The sequence below is a fragment of the Oppia nitens genome, unplaced genomic scaffold (assembly GCF_028296485.1).
Source record: "Oppia nitens isolate AA-2021 unplaced genomic scaffold, nextdenovo-longstitch-racon4-pilon3 scaffold6_pilon_pilon_pilon, whole genome shotgun sequence".
In the NCBI taxonomy this organism is placed as follows: domain Eukaryota; kingdom Metazoa; phylum Arthropoda; class Arachnida; order Sarcoptiformes; family Oppiidae; genus Oppia; species Oppia nitens.
This window is the reverse complement of record NW_026533250.1, coordinates 6972511-6985000: the sequence shown is the minus strand read 5'-3', so window position 1 is coordinate 6985000 and position 12490 is coordinate 6972511. Positions and strand designations below refer to the sequence as shown.

Below are 12490 nucleotides of genomic sequence, written 5' to 3'. Positions count from 1 at the left end.
TTTATAGATTGAAATTTAAGACAACAAACAAACAATTGATATCAAAGTTTTAAATGGATTTTAATATCATTTTTTTTTCATTCAATCAATCAATCAATAAGAGGACAATTTGGCTGTTTTTTTGGTTAGTTGTGAATGTAATAAAAAAAGTTAATTACTAACTATATATATACTGTATATATATATATATATATTTGATGACTGGATTGACCACCGATGAAGTGTCTCTGAAGATGACAAACACGACTGACCACAATCTATCTGAATCCTTTGAGCCACGGGTCGGACATGAGTTTGTCGATGTATTTGCGTTCAGTGGCCGTCGGTTTCAACATTTCCGATAGACATCGCTTACCATCATCGCTGATGCCCTGAATTTTCGAGATATTTGATTGAATATCAGCCGAAATGGTATCCACTTTGGATATATCGTACGGATATTGTTTGGTCAGCATATAGTAAGCCGTGGCACCGATAGACCAGACGTCGGCGACCATCGGATCGAATTCTTCTTTGGCCGGATCGCCGTAAACTTCGGGCGCCTGAAATGACGGTGCATTGGGATCGGTTGGCCGCTGTTCAAGGGGAACGCAGGCAACGTTTTTGATGTCCTCTTTTACCGGATCCCAGTAGACGGCCGCCGATTCAAAACCGGTTAGTTTGAGTTTGAGATCTTTGTTAGTCAATAGTATGTGTTTCGGTTGAATGGATCGATGGCTGACACCGACGTCGCCCAAGTAGTCGATAGCTTTGAGCAGTTGCCACAGCCAACTGCCCGCTTGTTTTTCGTCCACTTGATTGCTATTCAAATGTGTGGCCAGCGATCCTTTGTTAGCCAACTCCTGGATAATCAATAGTTTGTTGTTTTCTTCGGGACTGAAGAACACATCCCACGTTTGGATAACATTCGGATGTTTTTTACCTAAAATTCTCAGTATTTTCAGCCAAACAGCACCGTTACCGTCGATGCCGTGTTCGCCTTCATAGGTCTTAACGGCCAATACGTTGTCTTTGAAGTCCTGGTGTTGGGCTTTGTATACCTTACAGGCGGCCGTTTCGGCAACAAGTTTATCCGTTTGAATGGCATAGCGACTAAAGTATCGATGGCTGACAGGGAGGGAAGCCTTTTCTTTGTCGATCCGATCGACCGCTGCCTTCAGCATAGTCTTCATGAACTGTAGTTTTTTCTGATCGAAAGCATTGTCTGGGATCTGCTCTTTGGGTTCGGCAGTGAGTACTTCAGCCTCTGATGGTTTGCCACCTGAAGTGCTGCCACCGCCACCACCGCCGCCAACACTACTACCCTTGACTCCGCTTTTGGCCGAACTGCTGCCACCGCCGCCACCGTCAGCGCCAACAGTTGACGGCGCTATTCGTAGGCCTTTCTCTGGTTTGTTGTGACTGTGTTTTCGTTTATGTTTACCTTCTTTTCCCTCCAAGAATCTAACCATTCGTTTGGTATAAAACGGCATCTTTTCTGTTGTTTTTTAGTGTCGATTAGTAGTAGTAGTAATCAATTGAAAACTGATTTTTTGTTTGTTTGATCCAAAAATTGTCGTTTTTTTTTATTAAATCTTAGATTTGATTTGATTTAATTGATTGATTGATTACCGATTGTAAATTGAAATGAAAAAAACTGTTTGTTTGATTGTCTAAACTGACCGAAAATGAAATGTTTGATTAATGACTTAATAATGTAACGGATAATAATTGATAACTGATTTTATTTTTTTGGGGGTAAAAAAATTTTTGATTTTTTAAATTTGAATTTACATATATATGATATCATTATTAATTAATATACCTATTATTAGATATAGTCTATTAGTACTAAATTTTTTATTATTATAAATTGTTTAATCTCGCTATATTAACAATAATAATAATTAAAACATTTAATTAATTTCAATTAAATAAGTGCGTGAAAATCAAAATAATCAAATTTATAGATTAAATTATAATTCAATGTATTATTGTTTATTAATACAGTTATGATAGTTATATATATATTGTTGTGTTTATACTAATAATTATTGTATTTTTTTTTAAAAAAAATTAACAGAATATTGATTATACAATAAATTCTGTGAATTAAATGTAAATTTTTTTTTATTAAAAAATAAATTTGTGATTATCTCTGTATATCTCTCTCTTATAATTATATATTTGTTTTTAATTTGAATCTCCTATTGAAACAAATTAATAATTATTTTTTTTGTATAAATAAAACTTATGGAAAAAGTGATGAAAAATTGTCCAAAAATACTACAATTAGGTTCACTTTATTTCAAAGACTCGGATGACTTGAATAAACAGGTATTTAAATACTTAAAAAAAATTAATTAATTTTTTTCTGGTCAATCAATCAAATGATTAGTTAGTTAGCGAAAAGCTAACTGAGCTAATGATTACTAAATTTTAGTTGTTATTGTTGTTGTCTGTCTTTATTTAAAAAAAAGGGTAAACCAATGGTCAGGTGTGAAGATAGTGTAGATATTGAACAATTGGTTCGCGAAGTCGTACACAAAGAGTGGTCGCTAAGGAATCCGAAGATAGTGGTCATTGTTTTGTCAAATTGCGGACCAATTCATAACTGGAAGAATAAACAACAGATCAGAGCCTTTCAAAAGGGTTTAATGAATGTAAGTGAGAGAGAGAGAGAGAGAGAGAGAGAGAGATTAAAAATTATTACTTAATTGATTGATTGATTGATCCGAAAGGCCGCCGAAAATACCAATATGTGGTTAATTACTAACGGCATAGATATCGGCGCTACGGCTATCATTGGCGACGCCGTACACGACTATACTACCGAAATCAAGTACAAGATGGCCATCAATAGCGAAAAATCGTTTGCAAAATCAAACTTTATTGGTATTGTCAACGAAGATAATCTGAAATATTTGCAAACAATTACCACAAGCGCTCAGGTAATCACTACAACTACTACTACTACTACTACTACTACTACTACTACTACCGGTGCTAACAATTTTTTGTTTGTTGATACACTTTTCCATTGACAGCCAAGAATAACAATAACCAGCGGTGGTATCAACCGAAGCAACAATTCAAAGAAAAAGTATGAATTGCAGCCATATTTGAGTCATTATATACTGATTAAAGACAAATCGGAGGACAAGTGCGGTGTTAATGAGTTTATCAATAAGTTTATATCGTTTTTGTCGCTCAACCAAAAACATCTTCAGAGTGGCGGCGGCGGCGGTGGTGGTAGTGGACAGGTATTAGATCCGGATCTGTGTTCGATAGAGACCAGCGAAGTACCAGTCGTTTCCATACTGATGAACGGCGGCTACGAGTGCGCCCGTCTTGTGTTGAATCACATCCGACAGGAACTGCCGGTAGTTGTGTTGCGCGGAACTGGAGGTTTGGCCGATTTGCTAGCTTTCGCCGACATCGAGACACGCGATCGGTGTATGAATGTCTGGAATACAGAGTTTGTCGAAACCTATCTGAAACCGGAGCTAACCCTACGTATCGGCGAAACGTTTGGCAATTTGCGGGACAATCGGGTACTGTTGAAAACATTTCGCCACCGAATACTGGAATCGATTCGTCTGAGTCGTCAGCCGAACGGCCAAAACTATATGACAATTATCAATATGTTTGACACTTATTCGTGTAATTTGGAAAATCTTACCGAATATCTACTGTCGGCACTGTTTCGGTCGCAACGAAACGATAGTACATCGGATACGGTCGACGATATCAATAGTGAAACCGATGGACAACAACAACAACAACAACAATCGGCTGACAGACATCAGATGACGGCTGAAGAATCGGCTGCACTCATACACAAAGACTTGCAATTGTGTATCGACTGGAACTGTCCGGAAGTAGCCCGCAGTCAAGTACTGACCAAAGATCCCACGTATTCACTCAACAACGAGAAGTCGCTGTTCGAAGAGTCGCTGATCCGAAGTAATCGATGGAAATTTGTCGATCTATTTCTGTCGCAGAAATTCAAATTACGATCGTTTGTTAGACCGAAAACATTGATCCAAATGTTTCGATCGATTCATGCGAAAGACTTTTTCCAGACAGTCTGTTGGGAAGCAATTCTCGGCCGAAGTGTCGACCAGCGACAGGACGATAGCGAAAATTTTTTGAGCCGTGAGTTCAACTATTTGGTCAGTGTTTGTTGCGGTGTCGACCGATTTGTTACCCAAGAGGAACTGGATCTGTTTGTTACTGAACAATATCCGCAGGAAAGCGAACGCGAAGCCGAACGTAAGGCATTGGAAATTGTAGTCTTGTGGGCGGTTATGGACTTTCGTAAGAAATTGGTTCACATTTTGTGGCGATATTCCGACCAACCGATACATTTGGCACTGATTATAGCCCTGTCCTACAAACGGATGTCCTGGTTTGTTGGCGGCGGCGATCAACAGCTATGCGATCAACTGCTGGAAGAATCGCAGATATTCATCGACTATGCCATCAGTGTATTGGATTTGGTCTACAAAGACAGTGCCGTACGAGCCGAACGAATTCTAGTGGAGTCGTCGCGCGACTGGAATTCGCGGACAGCCTTGGATTTGGCGGCTTTCGGTAAATTCAAAACGTTTTTCATTCATCCGTCGTGTCAGCGACGTCTGACCAATCAGATCTACGGTCATATTGCCGTCCGAGAAGTCCGGATCGGTATCTTTCGGTTGCCATCGATGTTCAAACTGCTGACATCAGCCTATCTGGTATTGCCGGCATACTTCTGGATCAGGGTTGTCAACAACAACAACAGCAAACCTGACGCCACTGTATTTCATCATCAATCGGATGATGGATCAGCTAATGACGATAATAAAAGTCCAGCAATGAAGAAGAAGATGAAGAGACCACAGCCGCCGCCGCCACCGCTTCCCAAGAAAATACCTAATATTAGTGAAGAAAATCAACGATCATTATCATCGCCGCCACCTCGACCACTGTACAAGACGTACCAATCATCGACACCGTTGATGACCATCATGTACTACACCTGGACGGCACCGATAACCAAATTCTGGAACTACCAGTTTTTCTATACATTCTATTTATCCATCTTCAGCGTAGCCGTACTGTATCCGCGATGCGGACACTTCTATCTGGATCTGGTGGTCAGTGTGTGGACAGCCTTGATTGTTGTCGACCAATGTCGGCAAACCTATCTGATTGGCCAACGAAATGCCAACTACTATAACAATAAGTCCCGAGTTTGCGAAATGATATTTCAGTCGACATTTCTCATGTATTATATCAGAGGTCGACTGATCTACTGGTATACAACTACCGATGCCTATACCGAAAAAGTAATGATGTGTTTGGCACTATTGCACGCCTACTATGTACTGTTTACCGTATTCCTGCCGATATCGGCCACTCTCGGGCCACTACTCTATCGGTTGAAAATCATGTTATTCGTCGACTTCTTAAACTTTATCCGACTATCGATACTCGTTATGATTAGCTTCGGTGTTGTACTTCAGTCGCTATTATATCCCGATTTGTCCATCAATTATGAACTATTTAGGCGAACATTTCACAGAGCATTCTTCACCCTATTCTCCAACTATGTCCGCGAACTCGAGGGTCAGTTCCACTTCAAGAATAGGCAATAAATCATTTGTTATAATCATATAATCTTTATTTTGTTTTTTTATACATACAATAGTTGACATGAATTGCGAAGAAAACAATCGATGGGATCAACAACAACAACAACAACAAGACAGTCATCATCAGCAGCAACAGCAGCAGACATGTACGGCCAGTATATACAACACTGAGGAATGTCGGGTAACTGGTTTGTGGCCATACTTTTTCGGTATGGGTTATCTGGTATTGTTGAAAGTTATACTGATGACACTGCTATCGGCCATATTTGCGGCCAGCGCTGTCAAACATACGACCGATATGGACAGCATATGGAAAAGTCAACGATACGGACTGGTCATTGATTTTGTTACCCGAGCACCGTTGCCGCCGCCGTTGAATATCTTCTACTATATCTATTGGATTTGTCGACGATTTTGTTGTATCTGTTATTATGGCTATTGTTGTTGTTGTTGTTGTTGTGATAAACAAAACAAAGTTAGACTGAATAAAACTGAAGATCATATGAAATTGGTTACCGATGAAGACTATGCCTATCTGAAGATATTGGCCACACAGGTATACGATGATAAACAATTGAAAGACAATGAACACAATTTGTGTACAAAACAATGGGAAATGACGAAAGCCATGAGCGAAGAACTGGAATACCAGAGACGACAACTACGGAAACTGATGGGCCGGACATCGGAAATGGAAAGATCTATTCAGCAGTCGTTTGTCTTATTGGAATCACTGAAACATTTGTCGACAACTAGTAGGTCATCGTCGGCGTCGGTGTCTGAGTTGTGTCGGCAACAAAAACTTCACGTACTATCCAGACATTCGCCATATCCGGGAACAGATGTCCATCGATATCCGGTTCCCGATAAATATGTTTCGTGGCATGTGTTGTGGTGCGACTACGATCCGATTGCCTACAGTAAACCCCGTTCGGAAATGCGGCCAACGGTACGCGACTGGACCGACACCAATATCCTAGCCCTGAAAGAGTCAAATTTTGAAAAACCTGAACACTTGAGCCGAAAGCTACCGGTTTTCCAATGGAATCAGCAGACAGTTTCCGGAGCCGGTGTTTGCATTGATCGTCAATCGTGGCATCGGTTGAACAACAATCAGTCGATTATCTATAAACTGGAAGACAATGTCATACCGATTAATCCGTTTGGTAGGACTGGACTGAGAGGTCGCGGATCGTTGTTAAGATGGGGACCCAATCATTATGTTATGACAGTTATTACCCGGTATTTACCCCCAATTATTCAATATGTTTCACATTTTTACAAAAATAAAACTATTATCACTCAAAAAATAGTAAGAAATTTGAATCATTGGAAGTAATGGTCGAAGTAATGGATCCCAAGAACAACAACAACAACAACAACAACACTAACAATCAAAATAATAATAATAATGTATCACTTATTGAACGATTCATATCAGGCGATCTTCAATACGGTGGCATTGAATCCATGTTTAAGATTGATAACGAAAAACTAAGGAATTGGACCAAATCGGAGACAATGATTGAATGGTTCGGTTCGTTGGATGAAAAACAGGGACAACAATCACAACCATCACTACCACCACAACAGCAAAAGACTTTTCGTTCTGAACAACTGATGAGAGGCTATTTCGATGATCCGTTGAATACGGACAATGCTTGGAAGGAACTGGAGTTATGGCACATACACTATAGCCATCACAATATCAATATCAATGATCATATGAGTGATTCGGTCGATTGGCGAGATGTTAGCGAAAATCTTTTCTATTGTCTATCGTTGAGCCACTCGAAGGTTATTCAAGATATTATCGATAAACTTGATGTCGGTATCCGTTGTTAACGTATATATAATATAAGATATAATAATAATAAGAAACAAATATAATATATATTTATATAAATAGTTTGCTATTTATTTATTTTTTTTATCATATATTTATCAAAAAAAAAATAATAAAATATTTATATTTATGTTATATATATCATAATTATCTCTAAATATGTTAAATATGTATAATTATAATTGTTATCATTATTATTATAGTTTTAACGACTTTAAAATCCATAAGATTTTGTAAAAATATATTTATATAAATAAAAAAAATAAATCCTATTATTATTTTATCTCCTAATACAGTAAGTGATTATATAAAAAAAAAATTTTTTTAAATCTATAAAAAGTTTTACTAATTATTAAATTATATCCATAAATATTACGGTAAATATCAATAATACTATAAATTATTAAAAAAAAATAGACTAACATATCATAATTGGCACCAAAAAAAAAAATAATAAGATATTTTCATAATAACTGAACAAAACTTTTTTTTTAAAAATATAAATTTAAACAAAAAATAACTATAAAAAAACTATAAAAATAAAACTAAAAACTTTTTTTTTGTTTTTAATAAAGACATCAAAAGATATCACTCACACTATTTGGTTCATTACTTTTGCTTTGTTTTTGGACACAAATGAGATCGTTGTCGTTGTCTTAGAGATCGGACACCATTACTAGTAATGTTGTTCAACAGCTTAGCCTTACATTTGGGACACACGTCGGCAACGGCAGCGGCAACTGTGGCAGCCGTTTGTTTGGACACCTTATTGTCGGCGACAACTGTGGCAGCCGTTTGTTTGGACACCTTATTGTCGGCGATAACTCTGGCAGCCGTTTGTTTGGACACCTTATTGTCGGCGACAACTCTGGCAGCCGTTTGTTTGGACACCTTATTGTCGGCGACAACTCTGGCAGCCGTTTGTTTGGACACCTTATTGTCGGCGACAACTCTGGCAGCCGTTTGTTTGGACACCTTATTGTCAGCGACGGCAACTGTGGCAGCCGTTTGTTTGATTGCCTTATTGTCGGCGACAACAATACGACCAATACGGCCACTATTGACACCATCATCCTCATCACCGTCAGCTGTGTGACCATCGATTGGTTTGACCAGTTCGGCAAATTTTAGATCTTTGTTATCGCAATAGGTGTCCACATTGGCTAAACTGGCGGCAATCTGGTCAGCGGTAAGCGACTCGACGCTAGCGAAACATCGACGCCGCAGATGTGCCGATAGCTCGAGACCGTTGATGTCGACGACAGTGTTGGCGTTAACGGCAGCGGCGGCTGACTCTGGCTTGTTGTTGTTGGCCGTCGTCAATATGGACACCGATTTCGGACGCAAACGTACGCGCGATATATGTCTGAGAGGATGGCGAGCCTGTAGTCGACTAAGCGGTTGTCGGCGCAAGTCGTCAACAGCGATCAGATCCAGATGTTGGACATAACGGTCGACAGTATCGGCCGAGGAATTGTCCGCCAGTTCGACCAGTTGTCGATAGCGGTCACTCGAGGCCAGACCCGAAATGGCCGTCACGCGTATACGTTTGGTTAGTTGCGATCGTTGCGGACATCGGCCATAAGTGTGCAGCAAATTGGGCGACAACTGGGCAAAGACCCGATTCGCCGCTGATTGCCGCTGACCGCCAGCGGCTGTCCGATTGTGTTGACTGCCAGTGACTGTCAGCGATAGTTTTGGTGACATTTTTTTTAGTTACCGATGATTTGGGAACCGTTAAAGTGATTGATAATCCATTGAGTGATTGAATTGAATTGAAATACAGTTAATAATAGCAAAACATTTGCCGCCAAAAAACAAAACATTGTTTTATTGTTTGTTTGTTTATTGATTATAGTTTCCATAACAACCAACCAACCAATCAATTGCTAATTTAAAAAAAACTGTTTGATTATATTCAAAACCAAAACAATAATAATTTTTTTAGAAAAAAATTATTTACAAAAAATATATTATAAAATATATAGTAGTAAAATAATTATGAATACATATATTTGAAAAAAATTATAATAAAGTTATTTTAAATGATAAATTTAATAAAAAATATTTGTTATGCACAATATTTCCTATAAAATGTCTATATATTCCCCCCCCCAAAAAAAAATTTACTATAAATTCACAATAAATTCCTTATAAATTCCCAATAAATTCCTGAAGTAAAAAAATATTCCCAACTAAATTCCTTAATACTCAGAAAATATTTATATTAAACTATTAATATTGATTTTTATAAAAATGTTTAAAAAATACTAGTTTTGAAACATAAAAGGCTAAAAACTACAGCAACTTAAAGGTATATAATAGTTAGTACAGTATATGCCGGCAATATTAGTAGTGTTTAATGTTTATAGGGGGCGGAGTTTTTTTACAAATCATAGATTTATGATGTTATACATAGTTATTATACATATTATTTTATTTGAATGTATATATATTAAGTGTAATCTATGTGCTTGTGTGGGTGGCGTCTACTATAGTTTTGGTTTTGAATATAATCTAACAATTTTTTAAGCAATAGATTTGTTTGGTTGTTATAGAAACTAATTTATTGATTGTTTGGTTGGTTGGTTGTCATTGACAACACACAGTGACAACAAAATTGTTAGCATTGAAAATTGGGCGCAAAGTTTAAAAACTTTTTTAATTTTAATTTTATTTTTTTTATAATAAATAATTTTTTTATTAATGTTATTACACTGTTAAACGTTATGTGTATTTACATAAATAAAATTATTTATATATTTATATCTATTGATTGTTAGTCTAAAATTTCTATCAATAAATTAAAAAAAAATTCAGAAAATAAATCAAATTATTATATAAAAAAAATATTGCTTTCAAATCAATTTTTTCCCTAATTTTGTGTAACTATTATTATTTTTAATAGATTACTCTAACATAAAAAAATAATTATAATAAAAATTACGATAATTATATATTTTCCCCGAAAATACTTAAAAATATATATTAATAATTATTTTTAATATTTTTTTAATTAGTTTTTTTTGTTTAATAATATTTCTATTATAAAATTGGATATTATTTTTGTTGCTATTTATTATTATCTTAGAGATATTTTGTGTTAATTTTAAAAAAATATATTATTATAATAAATGTATAGTTTTATTAAAAATCTAAATAATTTATTTAATTTTTTTATAAATCAAACTTTAGCAAGATAATTTTTTTGATGCATAATAATTATTATAATAAATTTTAAAAAAAACATTTAGTATTAGATTTAATAGTAGACAAAAAAATACAACAATATATTTCAAAAATATATATTATCTGTAAATATATGATTAATAGATAAAACTTATATCATATATAATAATAATTTATATGATATTACAATATCATATATTTGCTAATAAAATACATTAATTAATTAATATCATATATAATACGGTAAACATTATTAAACATTAATTTTTTTCTCTCTCTAAATACAACTATTAAATTGTATTTATATATTGTATTACATTATTATTATTATTAATTTCGTTAATAACTTTCCCACAAATAGATAATATAGTTATATAAATACCAGAAAATAATAATCAATATTTTTTTGATATATACACTACTAATACATGATATTATATACTATATATATATACTATATATACCAGTATTGATATCCATACTTACCGTATGGCGATATCTTAAAAAGTAAAAAAAATTGATAAAAAATTATTATTAAAAAAAATAATAATAAATCGTAAGATAATACCTATACTTTAAAAAAATGCTATATAGTTATAAAATATTAAATTTTTTAAAAATAAATAATCAATAAAAAAATATATATATACCGGTAATTTTTTTTATATAATATAAAAGGAAATATCAATCAATCAATCAAAAAAAATTGAAAAATTAATTTAAGTTTCAAAAAAAATTTTACTTTTTAATAAAATCATCAAATTTTTTTTATACATATATATATATAGCATATAATTATTATTATTATATAATGGAATGTAAATACAATGTTTAAACAATTTGTTTTTACTTATTAATCAATCGATCAATCAATTTGTTTTATATAATTTATTTAATTATAACTATTATATAATAATTAATTATCTTTTTAAATATAATTGTATTTTTTGTTTTGTTTTGTTTAAATACACGGGTAGTTATACAGTATTAAGAAATAAATTGATAAAATAATACATTGACTAGTGATTTATTTTTATTTATTTTTTTTAGTTAATAATAGTTAATAAGTTAATTATATCAATATATATATATATGAATAATAATAAACATTTAAAAATTATATATATATTGAATATATTTAGAAATTTTTTTTTTATATATATTAAAAACCAATTTATGTATATATATATAATATATTAAATATATAAAATGGCTTTATAAATATAATCAATAGGTTAGCAAATAATAATAATAATAAACACAAATACAGTTAAAACTTATTATTAAATTTTGTTTTTTTTCAGTAGTGAAATATAAATTCAAATTAATTTTTTAAAAATATAAATCATAATTCAAAAAAAAAAATTTACGATAATTAAAATTTTTACGATAATTAACAAACAAACATAAAAAATATCAAATCAATTATTACATTACAGTTAAATGTGTGCATTCATTGAAAAAGTGTTTTTTTGTTTTTTATTTATAAAATATTTTTTTAATAACTTTGAGTATATATATATATATACTTAAGGGGTTCAATGGGAGGTGTGGGTGGGGGTATAAAAACCATTTTAAAATTTCACAAATTCTACATTAAAGACAAAGTTAATTAAATAATTACTACTAATTTTTTTTCTAAAAAATAAATCAATGTTTTTTTTGTCGTACAGTTAATACAAGTAATACTATCTATACTATTAATAATCAAATACTAATAATTAATTTGTGGTGGGGGTGGGGTTTGACTGTGTAAAAGTAATTTTAAAAGTTAATAAATTTATGAAAAATTAAAATTTCAAACTTAAATTACAATTACACAATTTAAAAAAAACTT

General features: G+C 33.3%; 2 protein-coding genes across 2 annotated transcripts; one reads left to right on the top strand and one right to left on the bottom strand.

Annotated features, from left to right (window-relative positions):
* Positions 1-71: 71 nt before the first annotated feature.
* LOC128962234 (testis-specific serine/threonine-protein kinase 1-like) lies at positions 72-1702 on the bottom strand. Its single transcript, XM_054308594.1, has one exon. It carries the CDS (start codon positions 1470-1472, stop codon positions 258-260), a length of 1215 nt encoding a protein of 404 aa, XP_054164569.1. The 5' UTR covers positions 1473-1702; the 3' UTR covers positions 72-257.
* A 530-nt stretch (positions 1703-2232) lies between these two features.
* On the top strand, positions 2233-7463 carry LOC128962850 (transient receptor potential cation channel subfamily M member 1-like). The gene is made up of 6 exons (XM_054309249.1): positions 2233-2316; positions 2460-2642; positions 2721-2930; positions 3027-5592; positions 5675-6860; positions 6932-7463. The coding sequence occupies exons 1-6, from the start codon at positions 2233-2235 to the stop codon at positions 7461-7463; spliced, it is 4761 nt and encodes a 1586-aa protein (XP_054165224.1).
* The last annotated feature ends 5027 nt before the right edge of the window (positions 7464-12490 follow it).